We start from the raw sequence: 19930 nt of genomic DNA, 5'->3' as shown, positions 1-19930 counted from the left end.
TGTAGTGGTTTGCTATAGTTCTAATTGATTATATTCCTTGCCAATTAAATAAAATGTTAGGACTGCTTTTCCAGACACTAAAAATGTATCACTCTTTTGTGACAAAACACATGTCATTGCTTCTTTTTGACAGCTAAAATGTAAGCAAATATGAATAAATGGAGAGGGAAAAAAGAAAAAAGAAAGCCAGAAGCACACAGTAAAAGCAGAAAGAAAACAAGAACCAGGCTTGTTTCAGGGCATTACTGAGTGCCAGGGACAGTGCCAAGACTAAAATGAAAATGTTGTCACTGTTCTTGTTATGCACAGTAACACAAGCCCTGGCAGCAAGAGAACATCCCTCTTGTCCTACAATAAGGTGCAAATTTAACATCCAGTGTAGATTCAGAGGTTGGTGGCTTGCTGATGCATGACTGACTGAAGCAAGTGAAAGCATACTTCTGTCAACATCTTAGAATATCTCATGATGAGAGACACCACATGAATATAAAAAGCTCTCATCATCCCTGGCATTTTAATAAAATTGATGATGAGTCAACAACAATAATCTAACTTTGAAGAACTTCAGAGAAGAATGGGAATTAAAGTACATAATAAAAGCCTCATTATGAGGAGTTAGCCTGTAAACATAAATGTTAACAATTTGCTTTCTTATATAAATATTTTAAATGAAATTGTGCCAAGGAAACTTGGAATTGTGTAGGTAATCATTTAAACATAGGTTTGGAAGAGTCCTCAATTGTCATAACCTCTTGTTCCATCATTATTAGGCTTAGCTCATCAGGTGAGCATCTTTGTACAAAGTGTGAATGCAAACTAAAGTATTTACTGATGTTAACATGTCCTATAAAAGTCCATACGTTCCAACATATCAACAATGTTTCTCTAGGTGACCTCTCACTTTTAAGTGGCTTGGAACCTGACATCAATTAATTTGAACAGGTGAGAAGTATTGTTTTTGTTGATGCCCTTAAGGCAGTGGTTGGCAACCTTTAAGAAGCTACAGGCCACAACAACCCAGCTCTGGTCTAGCATAGGTCAGTGGCTTTGGCAGCACATCAGTGCTTGGTGTGGGCTTTCCCTGCACCTGTGCTGAGGCACACAGCTGGAAGCTGTGTCTGCAACACTTCTGCTTCTCCCAGCATGCCCCTGCCCTCTGGCGTTGTGCAAACTCAGTTTCCAGCCAGCTGGGAGGGCTGCACTGGGGCTGGGGAGCGGCAAACTGCATCTATGCGGCCCTATTTCTCTCTTCTCTCCCTCTTCCCCCACTCCCAGCTGCAGCAGGGGCACAGCTGGAAGCTACAAGGCCCTGGCACACTTCCCTAGGAGCTGGAAGCACATGAGAGGGTGCAGATGGGGAGAAAGGGCTGTGGCGCAGATACACCTGAAAGCCACATGGTCCCAACAGAGCTTGTGTGCCTGTGCCTGTGTCAGGGCAGAGCAGCAAGAAGGTGTGCCGGGGCCAGGGGAAGAAGGATGGGGAGAGGAGGATAGAGAGAAGTAGTAGTGGCACAGGTGCAACTTCCAGCTCCCCAGACCGCAAAGAGCCCCACACCAGCTGGAAGCTAAGCCTATGTGCATCTAGGGAGGGCGGTAGCGGGGAGGCGGTTGGGAGAAGTGGTAGCACAAAGTCCTCTAGCTCTTGTGCAGACCAGATTCAGTGGCTCCACAGGCTGGATCCAGCCCACAGGCCAGATCCAGCCCACAGGCCATATGTTACCAACCTCTGCTTTTTGGTAATTGATTATATTTTCTGCATTCTTTAGGAATCTGTATTTATCAACACAGAGAAAAGGATTCCCTCTCTCTCCTTTTTTAATCCCCACTTGCCTCTAAAGATTGCAGAACCATAAATTCCCACAGTCTCCTGAGAGGCTTCTGAGTATCCTACAATAAGTGTGGATTATAGAGCAACACTTTCCCACAAGTTGGTGTGCTTGCAGCCAGCAAGGAGGACATTGGGATGCCTACCAACAATGTGATACCCTTCTGTTAATACAACATGATGTCTCCTATATGGACACAGCACACCAGTACAAGTAGCTGAGTACAAACAGACTTTTCCAAAATCACTGTGGAAACATCTCTGTGATGACAGGGCTCTCATCAGAACAACTTCCCAGTGCATACAAGCCTTGGTTTAAAAACTGATCCTTTCTCTGGGTAGGTTGATTCATAGATTCATAGATGTTAGGGTCGGAAGGGACCTCAATAGATCATCGAGTCCGACCCCCTGCATAGGCAGGAAAGAGTGCTGGGTCTAGATGACCCCAGCTAGATACTCATCTAACCTCCTCTTGAAGACCCCCAGGGTAGGGGAGAGCACCACCTCCCTTGGGAGCCCGTTCCAGACCTTGGCCACTCGAACTGTGAAGAAGTTCTTCCTAATGTCCAGTCTAAATCTGCTCTCTGCTAGCTTGTGGCCATTGTTTCTTGTAACCCCCGGGGGCGCCTTGGTGAATAAATACTCACCAATTCCTTTCTGTGCACCCGTGATGAACTTAAAGGCAGCCACAAGGTCGCCTCTCAACCTTCTCTTGCGGAGGCTGAAAAGGTCCAGTTTCTCTAGTCTCTCCTCGTAGGGCTTGGTCTGCAGGCCCTTGACCATACGAGTTGCCCTTCTCTGGACCCTCTCCAGGTTATCCGCATCCTTCTTGAAGTGTGGTGCCCAGAATTGCACACAGTACTCCAACTGCGGTCTGACCAACGCCCTATAGAGGGGAAGTATCACCTCCCTGGACCTATTTATCATGCATCTGCTGATGCACGATAAAGTGCCATTGGCTTTTCTGATGGCTTCGTCACACTGCCGGCTCATGTTCATCTTGGAGTCCACTAGGACTCCAAGATCCCTTTCCACCTCTGTGCCATCCAGCAGGTCATTCCCTAGGCTGCAGGTGTGCTGGACATTCTTCCTCCCTAGGTGCAGCACTTTGCATTTCTCCTTGTTGAACTGCATCCTGTTGTTTTCTGCCCACTTGTCCAACCTGTCCAGATCTGCTTGCAGCTGTTCCCTGCCCTCCGGCGTGTCCACCTCTCCCCATAGTTTTGTGTCATCTGCAAACTTGGACAGAGTACATTTCACTCCCTCGTCCAAGTCACTGATGAAGACATTAAAGAGTATCGGTCCAAGGACCGAGCCCTGCGGGACCCCACTGCCCACACCCTTCCAGGTCGAAGCCGACCCATCCACCACGACTCTTTGGGTGCGACCCTCTAGCCAATTCGCCACCCACCGGACTGTGCAGTCATCCACATCACAGCCTCTTAGCTTGTTCACCAGTATGGGGTGGGATACCGTATCGAAGGCCTTCCTGAAGTCTAAGTATACGACATCCACCCCTCCTCCTGTGTCCAGGTGTTTCGTAACCTGGTCATAGAAAGAGACTAGTTAGGTGTCTTGTCTGATGACTGTTAGATTTGTCCTTTGCTAGATTATATATATATATATATATATATATATATATATATATATGCTGTCATCTAAGTTGTTGTTTGCTCATCTGTATTGAAGATGAGATATTTAAGATGTAAGATAAAAAGTACAAAATGTAAAAAACAAGGTGCTAAAACCATTCAAACACAATATACATCCAGGGATCAGTTTATATATATATATATATATAAAACTGATTTTATATATATAAAATATATATGCTATATGAGTGGCACAGGGCCAGTCTGTGGCCCTGTGCCACTCATCCAAATTGTCCTGCTGTGGGCAAACTGCCCTTGCCCAGCTCTTCCCAGCTCCCAGTGTGCTGGGGCACAAATGTAGCATAAAGATGCTACATTTGTGCCCCAAGAGGAAGAGCATCTCACTGGAGGACCAAGCCTCCATTTGTTCTGGTGCACACTCTTGTAGTGTGCTCTGTGCCACATTTTTTCCTGGTGCTTTCTCTTTTTGCTACTGGGAAATCCTGGTAGCAAATGTTGGCCCCATATTGCAAATTTGCAGTGTGGGGCATGTTTTAACATTCCACACATGAAGTTTATGGTGCCACAAAGAGGTTTGTAGCACCACAAACTGCACACCCCTGCTCATCCATCTGCGACCAGTGACTCTAATGCCAAATGCACCATGTATGCTGATTTATATTAGGAATCAGGCCATTCTAAGTCCAGTGGTGGCCTTAGGGTTGTTGGGGCTCTGGGCAAGAGAGTCATTTGAGGCCCCTTAGAAGTTTAATTTTGATTACCTATAAGCAAGTTGGACATTTTTTATTTCAATTTTACTTTGCCCTGTCCATGAAACTGCAATGAAAGTATCTTAATACGATATTGATAATACAAATATTCAGTGTAATTAATTTTTATTATTATAAAGTGTGGGCATCACCCAGTTTGCCCTCCCCTAAGGCCACTACTGCTAAGTTATGGCACTATTCTAGATTGTACTTTAATACGTGTATAGATTGGCCAATTGAGTTGTATCCATGCAAGTGAAAGGGGACTCTGGCCTGCAGTTCACAGGGTGATTTGAAAAACAGATGGATCACCAGTCCTTAGGGTGTCCACTATACCTTCTGTGTCAACTGGACTTGTGGTGAGAGGTGTCATGGGGAAAGTGAGCACATCTACACGTGTCCCTATAGCACTGTTGTTACTGCACCATCGGTAAGTACTTCCTTTTGGAAGTACTAAATGATGGAACAGTAACAGCCCATACTGCACCATGTGCACTGCGTATGGTTATTTTTAGCTGCTGCATCTCCATAGCAATGCGCTATACTGAGGGAGTGCGTCACTATGGTGATGTAGCTGTGGCATCACGGTTTTTGCCTGTGGACACTACCAGCGATGTAGCATCACATATAGATGCGCCCAGTGTAATTTTGAGATACATTTGACAGTGAAGCAAGCCAGCTGGTATCCTACAAGGGGTATTGGGCTTGTGAGAGAGGGCTGGAGAAAGAAGAGTATTGTACACATGTGTGCATTCTTATTTTCTTAAAGGATTAAGTCAGAGACCTTGAGGTTTGCTGCTAATGGTCCACCAGGCTTTCTTTTCTTCTGTCCAAACACAGGCACTCATTCTTTCCCCTTAGGGATTCTGGCTTATGTCTTCCAAGAGGCTTCTCCTGTATGAAGTTCTCTCATGAGGACTGCCACTAAAAGGCCTTCCAAATAGTGCAGTCTGAACATCTCTTCCTGTCTTATAGGGTAGGAATTTCAGGCAGGTATAGTACTAGGTGAAGAAGACTGTTTTTTGCTCCTAATGTTGCTTATTCAGTTTTCCTAGTGACTCTATTGCAAAAATGAACAAATGTTGGAAGCTTGTTCCTTCCTCTGATGGGGCAGTGTCCACCTTCCTGAGACACAGAATCAGACTTTCTCTTGTCTGTTCTCCTCCTGTGCCCAGATTGAGGAAGGTGCTCTTGGTCATATCTGGCCTATAGCTGGGGGTTATGTTGCTGTTGAGTGGCATAGAAGGGTTGAATCAAATTCTCTCTGGGGGAAGTGAGCCTAGAACCTATCCTGGGAAGGTGCTCTAAAATCTAAGCTGCTGACCAGAAGGTGGAGTACTGTCAAAGGAGGTATGTGTTGTTTTAGGTCAGCTGGAAGTTAGGGGAGGGTTGCATGCTGCACTTTTGGCATAGCTGACTCACGATGGCATGTCAGTGGATTTAGAAGTTTCTGAAGCAACAATGAATAGCTTCCAAGAATGTACAAAGGGACAAAGTCATATAGGGCAAAAATGTAGCCACATAAGGCACTTAGCTGTGTGCATGTGAGACAAAATAGTATGCTGTTGAGTAACTTATAAGTGTAAAACTATGCAAGTGCCATGCATCTTAGCAGGCAAATAGAATTCAGTTCTTATTATCTAAGTAGGCAGCAGGTAAGGCAGGGTGGCCCATTAGGGACTAACTGGTTCAGAGGCATGACCTTTCATAGGCAACAACCTACTTTATGAATGTTATTAACACAATCCTGTGGTTTCTTTGCTTCTAGTGACATAACAGACTTTTTACTTTATCTATCTTGTTCATGAAGAGCAGAAAGCTTTTCCTTTATCTTGAAAGGAAATATTTACAGCCAAGTAGGGTTCATGAGAAGTGAGGGTGTCACCCAAGTAAGAGGATGAATGCTCCAGTAGATAGAACGGTAGTCTGGGATCCCAGACTCCATTCCCTGTTTTGCCTCTGACTTGTTGTGTGATGTCCAGGGATCTTGGTTTTCTCTGATTTAAAAAAAATCCCCAGTTTTTTAACCAAAAAAAGTAACCCCAAATCCACATTTTTCCATGATTTAAATGAAACACCACTCATATATAGATCTCTCTCTCTCTCTCTCTATATATATATATCTATATCTCTATATCTCTATATCTCTAGATAGATAGATAGATAGATAGATAGATAGATAGATAGATAGATAGATAGATAGATAGATAGATAGATAGATAGAGAGTGGTGTTTCATTTTAATCATGACAAAATGTGGATTTGGGGTTACTTTTTTTTTTAATGAAAATTGGGGATTTTTTTAAATCAGAGAAAACCAGGACCCCTGACTGATGTCAGACATGTTCTATTCCTCTCAGTTTATCTTTTGTTAAATAGGCATCATAGTCCTGAACTACTACTCAGAGGCATTATGAAAATCAATTAAATTTTGTGAAGCACAGGTACTGAAGGAAAGAAAAGCGATGTTATGGTAAGCCAATGGTGATTTTAATAGTGCCTGGCCTACATCCTACATGGCAAGGCAGTGGAGGACCTGCTTCTAAGACATAGTTCTTACTGCGTACATTAAAGGTTTGCCATCTTTACTAATGTCAAACAACAATTGACAGCTTTCTCTGTTTCTACAGTAGCTGGTGATAAAACTCTATCAATAAATAATCATTGGCAATTCCTAAAGCATTAATCTTGTGATTTAGTGGTGGAGGATAACGAGCAATACCTTCTGATGGGGAAAGACGAGCAAAGCATTGACCACAATGAATTAAGTACTCCTTAAGCAATAGCAACTGCTATTGTAAGATCCACCAGGGGTTATTAAAGTAGGATTCAGAAAGTGCTTTCTAGCACATCCTGCAATCTAAGGGCACTTGTGGTAACAAAATGCAAGTGGATTCCCATTGACTTTAGCAGGCTATGAATAAAGCTCCAAAACATTTCTCAGCATTAGAGGGTGTACCCTATGGGCATGTCTATACTGCATCCATGCTGTACTCGAGAGCTCTACTGTGAAGTGCAGGCAGTCCTCGACTTACAACGTTTCGTGTTACAATGTTTCACACTTACAGCATTTCTAAATTGACACCCTGTTTCAACTTTCTGATGTCAGTTTAGACTTACAGCGCTTGATCTGACGTGATGCTATGCCAGCGAATGAGTTTGCTGTCACCCATCTCCCTGGAGAACGTCTGTCCAAACTTCCTTGGACTTTCTTTGAGAAAGCAGACAAGATTCCAGAAAAACCTGCAGCCAAGACTCCTGAGAAGACTCTAGCCAAGAACCCTTCAAAAAGTCCAACCAAGAACCCTTCAAAAAGTCCAGCAAAGTCACCTCAAAGAAGTCCTTCCAAATCAATATGATTGCTATTTACAATATAAATACATTAATGTAGCTATATTACTCATCTATAATTGATCGAGTACAAAATTCTGGGTTATTTTTGGTGAAAATAGGGTATTGGGCCTTGGTTCAGGAACCAATCCCCCATTTATAACATTGTTTCCTATGGGAAAATCAGTTCTGAGTTACAACATTTCGACTTAAGATGCGGTTTTCAGGAACCAATTGTGTTGTAAGTCCGAGGACTGCCTATACACCCATTAATGCAACTAATCCTTATTTCCCTTTTCTTTTATGTCCCATAAGCCATTAAAGTTTTAGGAACCATAACAGAGCCTATTTTGCCTTTTTTTTGTGAGTTTCTTTGAATCACATAATATCAATGGTTTTCAAACTTCCTAAAGTCACAGAACCCTTTTATATCACTTCTGCTGCTGTGGCACCCCTAACCCTATCCTAAAAACGGACATGGAGCTAAGTGACCTGGACCCACAATGGTGGTGCACTGCCTCCTGGCCTGCTCTGATATTACCCCACAGAACACAGTTTGAAAACCACTGACATTTATGCTCTCTGGATGAAATTTATTCATATGACTGGACAGTGGAGCAAAGTGGAATTTTGCAGTGTAGATTTGGCTTGAGCCTAACTCAAGAAAACACATTTGACTATATGAAATGTCTGCAACAGCATCTTTGGGCAGGTGCAAACTGTTGTGCATTTCAAAGGCTGTAAGATTCATATTCCAATGACGATACATGCGTGTCAACTCTTTCACTATCCAATAAAATGTGGTAGTGAAAAGAGACATTTCACAAAATGTTTGCTTATGTGGGGAGGAATGCAAAGGACTAGTTATGGGGGGAGAGGAAGATGTATATTAACATGGGTAGATGTTCAATACCACATGGTTGTGTTGCCATCATGGCAATTGTTTCACATTCCTGAAGGTGAGTTCAGTTTGAGGAATATAAGTGTGGCCACTGGGCATACATTCTGTTCCTTTTACAGAGCTGAGATACATTTGGATTACATTGCAGAGAGCATATAAAACACAGTGGCCTGATTCTCATTTACATTGGTTCTACAAAAGGGTAACACTCCATTAAAATAAATGGGGGTACAGTTAATTTACACCAGTATGAAATCAGAGCCAGGCCCATTACTGTTACAGCCATTTACAGATCACCTGGTACTTCTATACACAGTCATCAAATAATCTTTCTAATGTTAATGACCCAGCTCCTTTCTGTTACTTTGGTTATTTAAATGGAATTGCTACAGATTTACACAGCCCTAACAGAATAGAATTGGGCCCATATTCTGTATGAAATGATTTTATTATCTCTTATAGGAAGGCTCCTGTTTAGCAGACCAACCACAAAATACCTGCCAGACTACTGAATCCATTCTCTGTAAAAGGAAGTGTCATCAGAAGTGACAGCCTAATTTAAAGTTTAACCAACAGCCTGACAAAGATTTCTCCTTTTTCCCTTCAAGATGAGCCTAAGTCACTAGAGCTGGATGCCTTACTCGGGAACCACAATCATATTTCAAGACAGTCAGATTTCATGTTACCATCTCAGTTTAGCTAACCACTTTTTGATGTGTGCTATCAAAGTAGCTTCTCTACTTTAACTCTGAACTTTTGCAACTGCTTGAAACACCTCTTGATAAGGAAAAAGTATAAAAGGGTCTCACTATGTCCAGACCATGTTGGACAGCTGTAGGGAGTGTTACCATGAATATATGACCTGTTCACTCAATTCTGCTCTGAATGCTGTGTCATAGATGTAGCAAAAGCAGGTGGGAAGAACATGTTTTCCTGGTGACACTCCTTCATTCCCTCTGATGCAGTAAAGACATGTATTCAGTTGCTACCTATTTTTTTTTCTCCATTATTCTTATACAAACCCGGCACCATATTAATAGGGAGAGGGAAGACAATGGTGGAATTCTTCTCAGTTGCCATTGTGGCTAAGGTCTGCAGGTAGCGCAGTTGAAGCGCTACTGGAGATTCAACCAGCACCGTGGAGGCCTGTTTGAGTGCCTTTGAAGCATTCATTTCTCCTTCAGCTGCTACAACCTAAAATGGGATGGAAATGAGCACTTGTAAAAATGTACACTACAGCAATAAGGATCAGTCTGGGTCATAAATGTACCACATTTCGACCATGAGAGGAAGAGTCCTGCCTAGGGGTGGATCCTGGGGGGTGCAGTACAACTGCATCCCCCCTTTGATTCCTGCTTCATCCAAACTTGAAAGCCAACTTCCTAGGCAGTGCAGTGGCATTTCTATTCAGGCAGCCCAGAGGGAGTCAACTGACTTTATGGCTCCTTATAATCTATTTGATCCCTACTAATCTGTCTTCACTCCACAGGTGTTAACAACTCCCTTTCCTTTTTAATGGCCTTGATGTTCCATTAATCAATCTATCCTTACTTCTGCAATTTTGCTATCCTTTATACATTCCTCATAATATATCTCTTCTAGTTCACAGCCCTGCAGGCTGTTTTTTGCTTCAGCTAAGAACCTTAACTCGAGTTTGGTAATATTAATTTAGATGAATATTAACTCAGGTGTGAAAATGATTGACAGTGAAGTGCTGGGTGCACTTTCAAGATGCTCAAAAAGACTAGATTTTGTTTTACAAATCTGAACAGCAGATGCACATTTAACACTAATGACTACGGGACTGATAGAATAATTTCTTTTGACTATTTTTGCCCAGCTTTTGTTATTATCTAGCAAATTAATGTGCATTCTTATAACATTATACTTATTTTTGCTTTGATCTTAAACTGAATAATATAGCGCAGTCCCCTACCATATTAGTAAAGCATCTAGTCTCTCTTCAACTGGAGAAAATTATGTGTTGTTATATGTAATGATGCATCACACCATCTGCACCCCCATTTTCAAAATCTGTGATCCGCCCACGGTGCTGCCAGTCTCACCTTAGCTCTAGCCTCTCGTGTTGCTTCTGCTTCAGCTGCCATAGCTCTCTGCATCTCCATAGGGATCCTGACATCTTTGATTTCCACACGTGCAACTTTGATTCCCCATTTATGAGTGGCACTATCCAGCATAGCCTTGAAAATAAAAGCACGACGACTATTGGAAACAAAACCATGGGAAATACACTCCCCAGAACGTTGAATGCACAGCAGAATGTTTGATACTAACCCAGAGTTTTAAAGACATTTTTTTTTAATTAAACTAAAAAAGAATAAATGAGAGGAAATGGTACTCTTCTCAGGGATATTTCATGAGTTGGTCCAAAGGATAAAGTAACCCAGTAAATTACTGATTGTGAATTGTTCTAATCTGTTGCATGCATTGAAGAAGACAGAATGTACTTTGATGGGCTTAAGGTCATTATTTTCAAACATCAATTTTGCCTGATGCTAGTCATTTTGGATGAAACCATTACCTTCAATACTGGTTAGAAATTAACTGGAACTGCAGTTTAAATAACTCGTGAGAGACTGTATTTGTGGGGCAAGATATAATAGAAATCTGCTGCTAAAAAAAAAGGGAGTAAGAGGCTATAAAAAGGTTGGTATAGCTAGCTAAAAGAAAGGCACTCAACCTTTCATAACAGGTAAGACAGTATTAATGAGTCACAGAATAGTGATAGAGTGATCTCTTCAAATTACACTGTATTTTTGACATTCAGGCATGTATCATAATGCCAAACACATGAGGGTTCTGGTCCATGACTACGGCTATTCCAATACTGCGAATTAATAATGTTTTGATTGTTCATCATTACATTGGATACAACCTTATGACATATTGCCTCTCCCCCTCAGTATCTCCTGGCTGCTGAAAGGGAACATGTCTGTGCATGTTGAGTTGCAGGAGGAAGGAGGCTGCTCCTTTCTTTTCTCTCTCTCTCTCTTTCCTGGGTGCTAAGAAATAACATTTTCTTTCTTCTTGGATCCCCCTCTGTGCTGTCAAATCAACAATTAATTGATTGCTAAAGTGAAGGAGGTATTTTTAACATTGGAACAATGCTGTTCAATACAATACAATTACTTTTATTGAAATGACATGAAGATAAACTATAATCAGGTTTAAATTTTAATCAAGTATCTATGCAAGAAAGGGCTTCCCAAAACCAGTATATTTTTCCACTGTTGCACATTACTGCTCATTTTGACAACCATCTATATGGTCTTGTGTACTTCTCCCAAGGTTAAATTTAAAAGATCTTGCTAGTTTCAGGGGAATCTGGAAAAGGATCTTTATAGTATTTCTTCCATTTCCTTTCAACAGCAGAATATGTGGTACACGAAGAAAGATGATGGAGTATTAAAAATCACTTTTATGAAAGTGCATTCCTTTTCAGTGTGCATTTCCATAAAATGAATCGCTCTGCATATTAACAAAAAACAATAGGTGTGGATTTACCTGAATATTATGGGCAATCTCTTCCCTACTGGACAGGATCTGTGACAAGCTTTGTGTACCTAGAACATTTCTCAAAGTTGTCTGTGCCAGCAGGTAAGTTGCCAAATGGACATTAGAGACATTAGCCACTGAACTAATAGCACTGTAGATTCGGTAGTAGACCACTCCATCAACTTGGGTAGTTACAGAATCTTTTGTGAGGATCTGCAACAGAGAAAAAGGTATAAATCAACAGATGATCAAAAATACAGAGATCCCAATGTTAATGAATCTTTTGTTTCCCCCGTCATGAGAAAAAGGTCAAGGTTAAATCCATATGGCTAGTGTATGTACCAACCCATACAGCTGGTGTGATTAAGGCAGACCAGTTCCTGTAGCCAGAAGTACACAAGGCAATGATGTGGCTGGTATCATGCCCAGCCATCTTTGGCTCCTCAGTCTGGCAAACTGAAGCCAGCCTTAAGAACAAGTCAGAAGGTGGTCTCACATTCACATCTCTGGAGCCGTAGTGAGATACCTTAATTTTTTGCCATCACATCTCAGAGTGGGGTGCGATTATAATCCAAGGAAGCTAAGACAAATTGGCTTCAAGGCAGAATTTAGTACAAAATATTTAACTGGTGAGCCAGTGGTCTGGTATCAATTTCTGATTCTGAGTACATTATTACTTCAGTGAAGGCTTTTGAAATAGCAGTATGTTTTGTACTGAATTAGTTTTTAATTAATTGTCTATCAGATTCACTTCATACTAACAACATAAGTTCAGGTAATTGTACACTGGTTTATCTCCTGATTTGTGTGAATGCTGATGAGAGAGGCATAATTATATTAAATTGTGATTAATTCCACCTCTTTTATTTGGTCTTCTGTCACTCATCTTTGGCTGTCTCTAATCTCTTGTTCTATTCATACTTCATGGTGTCTAACTCAAGATTCTGAAAGTAATAAGGAAGAACTTGATGGCTTAGACAATGTTATGGCCTGAGCTGGCATGGTTGTAGGCCTTATTAAGCTCTAGATCCATCGTGGTGCTAGTATGTGCAAGTCAGTGAAACAAATGAAGCAAATTCTTTACCACTGCTAAGCCTATAAGCAAATGAAAATTGTTTTATTTATCAAATTGATGCTGTACAAATCACAGCTCTTGTACATTTTATTTCTAAAATAAATGGCTACAGAAGAGTTCTTACCTCTTGTGGGGGAATGTTCCAGGTAACAGTTCTCAGATCCACCTTGGTAAAAACATCTGTACATGGAAGTACCAAAAGCAGACCTGAAATGTTAAGAAAATCCTGAGTTTGAAACACTTCTCTGTGAGGGCTAAACCCTAATCCTAATATGCTGTTTATACATCAAGCGGACATATATGCATATATTATAAATGGAAACAGCTTACAGAGCCATGGTGATACTTCATTACCACAGTTGTGAGTTTTGCAGCATTAGGTGAAAAGGGAAAGATTTTATATTACATATAATGGAAGGAAATGCAAATGTATTTAGATTAATTTAGCATGTTTAAAGGGGTAGAGCACAGAACTCATAATCAGGAGATCTCAATTTAGTCTCACATCTACTGCATAACCTTGGAAGGCTTACTTTGTCCCTGTGCCTCAGAAACTTGTTTACTTACACTTTGAGTTATTTAAGTCTTTGGGATCATGGACCACTTAGCATACCTCCTCTGCTAGCCTCTGCCCAACTGTTGTTCTGTAAAAAGATGGCAGGGGGTGGGGGGCAGAAGGTGGATGGTTCACATTGGCCCTTTCCTCTTACAGAGTTTCACAGCATGTTTCCCAATCAATTTCTTTTCTTCTGTGTGGTGCAGACATAATTATTTTAACATACTTGTTATAATAATAATCCAGGCACTACTTTATCATTGATTACTATATTACTTCATTATTGTATTATAATATAGTCCCAGTGGGGATCCTATGCTGTACAAACACACACATGCACATGATCTGCTCCAAAGCTTTTGACTTTAAATACACAAGATGGCTAATGCATAGAAGAAAAGAAGTATCATCATGGCCACTTTACATGTGGAAACTGATGGAGTTAAGGGTCAGATCCAAATCTTTTTTGTAGGCACTTAAATGGGACTTGGACAGAATGTAGGAACTCAGAGGCCAGGGTCCCATGGCCTCCTCAATCTAATGGGATTTACATTTCCCACTTCCCAGGACAGTATGCTAACTAGCCACCTGGCTATCCATCAGATTGGGCGGGGACATCACTCACTCCTCTTGCTGAAATTGAGATAGCTAGGAGTGCAAGGGTTATGGGGCCAGAAATACAGCAAGCAAGAAGCCTTCCTCACTGGACTGTGAGGGAAGTTCTGGGTTCTGTTCCCAGCACTGCATACATAGTTTACATTAAACAGCTGGTTAATAAAATAAAAAAGAGAGAGAATTCTGGGTCCAGAGACCAGAACCCAGGACTCCCCTCTCAGACTGAATTCAGTATACTCAGTGTGATTTAGGCACCTCCTTTCTGGGTGCTAAGAGTCCTGAGATGGCAAGAGTGCCTAATGGGCATGCATCTATGTTCTGAGAAGAGCCTAGTGTTTCCTATCAGCTCACTGTAGGCCCCTTCCTGTTCAGCACCTAAGTGCTCTGGATTCCTCATTGAGGGCAGCTAACTCTGTCCATTGACTGGCCAGGAACCTAAGATCCCAGCACTATCAGTTTGGCTCACCCTCCTCGGATAAAGTATCTAATTTTTAGGCACTGCAGTATTAAAGTGGCGCTTTTGAGAATGATTTGTGTTCAACCCTAAATGACTTGGCAGAGGTCACCCGGGAAATCTATGGTAGAGATGGTACTTAGAGCTCTCAAATTCCAGTCAATTGTTTTTATCATGCATTCATCTTTTCCTACCAAGTGGGAAAGCCAAACTGATTCTCAGGATTCAATGACTTTCTGTGTTGTGCTGACTATTAATTTGGATTGTCCCTTTAAATAGAGCAGCCAACAAACAAGGAGCAGATGCACCCCTCAAGGTGAAAGAGTCACTTTGTACAGTTCGTAGTGCCCTGGTCTGAATCATCCACACTTGAACAGGGATCAAATGAACTTTCACAGCCAGAACAATTCCACATAGTCTCCAGAAATCTTCCTAGAATAAAAACACATATACATACCCGGACTCTTGGCTTTTTTAGGCAATATGCGTCCCAGCCTAAATACAACCGCACGTTCGTATTCTTTGATGATCTAGGGAATAAATGTTGAAGTAAGTATATTAAAGAAACCAACAAAATGCATGTCCAACTACACATTTTCTGGCTTGCCCTCCAGCTATTTCTTTGCTGTGGAATATGAGGCACTGATTCCACAAATACCTCTGAACCTGATTCAGCATGTCAGTATCTTCATTGGTTTCACTGTGAACTACTCATGGCTCCTATTTCAAATTAAGCATGTACCAAAGTGTTTGCAGGACTGGGGCCTAAAATTCCTTGGAATGGGGACTTGCATTGATATTTGTCTTTACTTAGGCTTACCACTATTTCTGTGTCCTTCATCAACAATGAGCTTCTCAAAAACCTTTGTAAATTTATTATCCTACCATCCCTATAAGGTAGGGAAGTATTATCTACAGTAAACAGATGAAGAAACTGAGGCACAGAAAATTTAAGCGTTTTTTCTAGAATTATAGAGGTAGTCTGTAGAAGAACTGACACACCATTCTCTTGCCTCCCAGTCCTGCAACTTAACCCCATACTCAGCCTCCTTCCATCCTGGTCGAAAAAGAATAGGAATAAGATCATTTTCTCAGTGCTCCCATTCCCATCAGCTTACCTTGACACACGCCCAGATGGAGAAAGGGAACGTTAGAACCACAAAGAGGAAAGAAAGGGAAACCAGGATCCAACCACAGACACCAATTCCTTCCTTTCTATCAGCTATAGAACACAAAGAGAGAAATCCGATCAGGCTCTTGGGCTTATAGTCAAATATTTGGCAGAGCAACAAAATAGCTCTGCCTGTGGAAGACAAATAAAGCCTTCCAGTACATTTTAGTGGAGGAAGCATAGAGCTCTCTGATGTTCTGCTTGCTATGCCCAGTTCTGCTTCCTTCCCTCAGCACATTCTTATTGACTGAGGGGTTCTGGTAGTGCCCGGAGACCCCCCGCTGCCCAGATCAAAGCCATGGCTCTAGCTGAACAGCCCATTGGGTAGAGTGGTTAAAACACACCAGTTTCAATGGCCAATGGACACAAAGAAGGGATGTATCTAGCACTACTGACTCCTCAGCGTAAATGACCCATTGCTTATTGAGAGGTGGATCAAGAGGGGGAGGACAGATACAGTGTTTGGGGGTGGCATTTGGTATAAGCCTGGAATAAGACTATGAGCTCATGACTTCTAAAGCCATAGCAGGACACCTTAACTACTCTGACACCATACCCTGGCACCTGCCCAGCCATCAAAAGTAATTTTTGGGAGGGGAGAGAGGACCAAGAAGCTGTTCTTCTTTTAAGATGAAAGAAGATGCTGGAGTTGTAGCACTTTTCACAGGAACAGCTGTGAAGAACAATGAATGGAACAGTTCGTCGAATCATGTGTACAAGTTCCTGAAGGGCAAAGGCCTTTTAGACTAGGAGAGCAGCTGGGGAATAAGTAAAAGGAACAAGGGCAGTAGAAGGGAGTGGCTGTCTTTGGGGGAAGGCTGCCTTAGAAGAAATTTTTGGAGCAGATTATGGCAGCAGAATGTGATTTTTGCCAGCCTCCTACTGAGAATGAGTGAAGCTGAAAGTAGCTGCCACCTCCAACCCTTCCCTCTGCACCCCACTGCAGCTGTCAGAGGGAAATATAAGACTTGAAGGACTCAGATCTAGTCCCCTGCATTCACAGGGAACATTTACCTAAGGATTTGCGTGAAGTCCCAGAGGTCCAGGAAGGAAGCATCTTCAGAATCCAAGTGCCTGGACCCCTGCTCCAACCCTGCCTTCTATTGTGATCTGGACATGGGCAGGGCAGGGCTGTCACCCATGCAAGAACTAAAATGTTTTCCCTACCCATGTGTTCTGCTTGTGCTTTGCCCTGGCAAGAAGACAACTTTTTCAAAACACCTCCCCCTGCACTACTGTCTATGAGGAAAGGGGCCTGCTGTGCTTGACTGCTGTATGAGCCAAGTTTCTGAGATCCTTGCCACAGATTTATTAACTCACAGGTTGAAAGATCTGGACCCAAGAGGACCAAGTGTCAGGCTTTGTTCTGAATGTCCTGCCTTTCCTGCTAAAGCCTCTTGGCTTTTGTTTTCACCCATTTCAATGGAAAAAGACATTTAGATCCACAATCACAGCTAGGTGCAAGCTGGTGACTAGTAAAATATTATGTCCCCTCACCATTGCTAGAACAGATTACTCAGACAGTTCCTCTAAGGAAATGACCATGCAAACCTCAAGAGAATATATGTGTGTGAGGGCAGGACAGAAGCTTTGGAGGTTAATGCTGAAAACTTGTCGCTTCTTCACTCCAGCTACTGCCCTATTAGGACAGATCTAACTACAAACTTCTACCGGGTCCACACGAGCTACTTCCTTAACCAGAAGATTATGGCCACATTTGTACTGTGCTGCTGGCAAACTAATTAGCATTATCATTCCACTGCGGAGCAGCACAGTAAGTTTGAGGGTGGCGCTCTGTGGTATGGTAAGTTTTTCCATTAACTGTCAGGTGATAGCTGGTACATTAAGTGACAGGCAAGTGTTTAAATGTCTCTTCTATCAAGTAAAAGAGAGCAGGATAGATTATGGAGTGGACAGCATTAGAAATAGTTCAGCCAAACCTTAACAGGGAATCAATAGAAGTGTTTTATTTGCCTACCAAACTTAGGGACGAGAGCTTCCTGAAATATTTCAAAGTGATTCTGGAAAGCCTCACACATCACCAATAGATGACTAGAAACACACTAGCTGGGACTGATTTGGGACCAAATGCTCACATTTTTGCAGACTGCCATCTTGCCTTTTTCTCAGCATCTGAGTATTGTGTGCCAGTAAAGGTAGGTGGTGCATTTACAAAGCACATTGGTACAACTGACTACTGCTGAGAGAATCATCTGAGATGTGAGCAAGTCAACACCAACAGTTTGGACATCTTTATGCAAATCTTACCACTATCACTCTGAGAAGAAGCAGCATACAATAATATAAGTATATAATACTAAACCCAGACTAAGATCTCCAAAACCTCCCAAGATGTCTCATTAATTTCAGGAACTCCTTCTAATTAGTGGCCAAAGCTCTGAAAACCTTTGGGCTTCACCATCAGATAAACAGTGGAGGTTATGAGAAAACAAGCTGCAAGACCTGACAGTGGATCCTATGGATCTACCACCTGGTTTCACCATACCAAATAAGAGATCCATCACAGCAACAGTATCAGAAACTCATATGTGCACTGCAATCATCTATTGGGCAAGGAGATAGTGGAGAAGACAGGCAAAACATAAAGGACATCTAATAAACTACTGCTATCTATAATCCTTCCCTGGAAGAACAGGCTATGTCAATAGAGCCACAGAGTGGATGAGAATCTTTTGGATATCAAATTTTAATGTTGCTTTTTAGCAGCAGTAGAAGAATGACAAGTAGAAGTGTACTGAGTCTATCCTGTAAAGATGGAGGCATGTGGAATGAGTAACTGATCATTTTTTTCTCGATCCCCATCTCCCTGCTTTCCGCCAGTATTAAATCTGAAGACTGACATTTGTCATGTTTATCTTACTCACTCTGATGATCAAATGCAATATTAACAAATAATGGCCAATTGTTGTATAAATGTAGGTTTACTGTCTGCTCCAAGTACGAGTCCCTTTGGGAATTAGGACTGTGTTTTAATCAGAGGAATTTTACAGCTGCTGAAAAAGGCATACAGTATCTCAGTCTCAGTCATCCTTCACGTATTTAGGCCCTGATTCCTTCTACCCTTATTTACCCACCCAGCACATACATCTCAGTAGACAGGCCAAATTAGCCCTTTTGACCACCGGAGAAAGTTGCACATCCCACTGCTTTCAGGTAAGGGTTGGGATATATTGGCAAGACAGTTTAAGTAGGATGGCATTGTTGCTGCCCATGGAGATTTAGGATTTTAATCTCCAAGGAATCAACCCAAAGCTTTTGACCCACATTTAATTTCACACATACGGGTTTGTTATTTATTAAAAGTAAGACTGAAAAGAGGGCTTACCAACTAGATTCTCCGCGCTCTCTTTCCTAGGTGTATTTGTCTCAGAATCCATCTCATTCTAGGGAAATTCTTATCACAGGCAGATACACTTTCAAAGAGCACAAAGGTTTGGAAAAGAAAAGTACAGCGAGAGAAGGACAAATTCTCATTTGTGTGAGAGCTCTCCCGGGGTTAGTTGCCCTGGTGAGGACAGACTGTTTACAAAAAACAAAGTCTAATGGGTCACATTCATCTCTGAAGGAACTCTTCTGTCTTCTGTGGTTTTACCACAGGGATGAATTTGGCCAAGCCCTTTCAGTCAGTTCATTGCTCTCCTTGGGAACAATCAGCACGTAGCCCAACAGTGAATGACACCATTTACAAAGTCAGATTATAAAGGGAACAGATGATAAAGGCATAGTGTAAGCTCTTCAGGTCAGGGACTTTGTCATACTCCATCTTAGTACACTGTCCACTATAACGGGAACCAATTTTGATTACAGTCCCTAGGTAGCACTGTAATACAAATATTCCCTAAGGCAAATTCTTCACTCAAGTTAATTTGAGACACCTTAACATTTTTATTGCAGGACCCAGAGGCCAACCAAATGGGAGGCCTTGTGCTCAGTGAATCAGATGAAATTCAAGAAGGACAAATGCAAAGTTCTGCATTTGGAACAGAATAATTGTATGTGCAAATACAGAATGGAAAATGATTGATTAGGCTGCAGTACTGGGGGGACCTAAAGATTACAGCAGGTCATAAACTGAATATGAGTCAACTAGTGAATTGCCCATCAA

General features: G+C 41.9%; 1 protein-coding gene across 1 annotated transcript; it reads right to left on the bottom strand.

The window, feature by feature from the left end:
* Positions 1–6643: 6643 nt before the first annotated feature.
* STOML3 (stomatin like 3) lies at positions 6644–19313 on the bottom strand. The gene is made up of 7 exons (XM_006268662.3): positions 19151–19313; positions 15752–15855; positions 15091–15163; positions 13133–13215; positions 11943–12146; positions 10484–10618; positions 6644–9611 (listed from the first exon to the last, which is right to left on the bottom strand). The coding sequence occupies exons 1-7, from the start codon at positions 19200–19202 to the stop codon at positions 9396–9398; spliced, it is 867 nt and encodes a 288-aa protein (XP_006268724.1). The 5' UTR covers positions 19203–19313; the 3' UTR covers positions 6644–9395.
* Between the last annotated feature and the right edge of the window lie 617 nt (positions 19314–19930).

Source organism: Alligator mississippiensis, chromosome 1, assembly GCF_030867095.1.
Source record: "Alligator mississippiensis isolate rAllMis1 chromosome 1, rAllMis1, whole genome shotgun sequence".
Taxonomy (NCBI): domain Eukaryota; kingdom Metazoa; phylum Chordata; order Crocodylia; family Alligatoridae; genus Alligator; species Alligator mississippiensis.
Note: the sequence above shows the minus strand (reverse complement) of the source record. Positions and strands in the feature narration are given on the sequence as shown.

What these genes read in the sequence shown, in the direction of transcription:
- STOML3 (XM_006268662.3), bottom strand. Translation starts at nt 19,202, where the DNA reads ATGGATTCTGAGACAAATACACCTAGGAAAGAGAGCGCGGAGAATCTA. An exon ending in TAAAAAAGCCAAGAGTCCGG is followed by an intron (nt 13,216 to 15,090) that starts GTATGTATATGT and finishes TTAACATTTCAG; the next exon opens with GTCTGCTTTTGGTACTTCCA. An exon ending in CACGAGAGGCTAGAGCTAAG is followed by an intron (nt 9,612 to 10,483) that starts GTGAGACTGGCA and finishes ATCCCATTTTAG; the next exon opens with GTTGTAGCAGCTGAAGGAGA.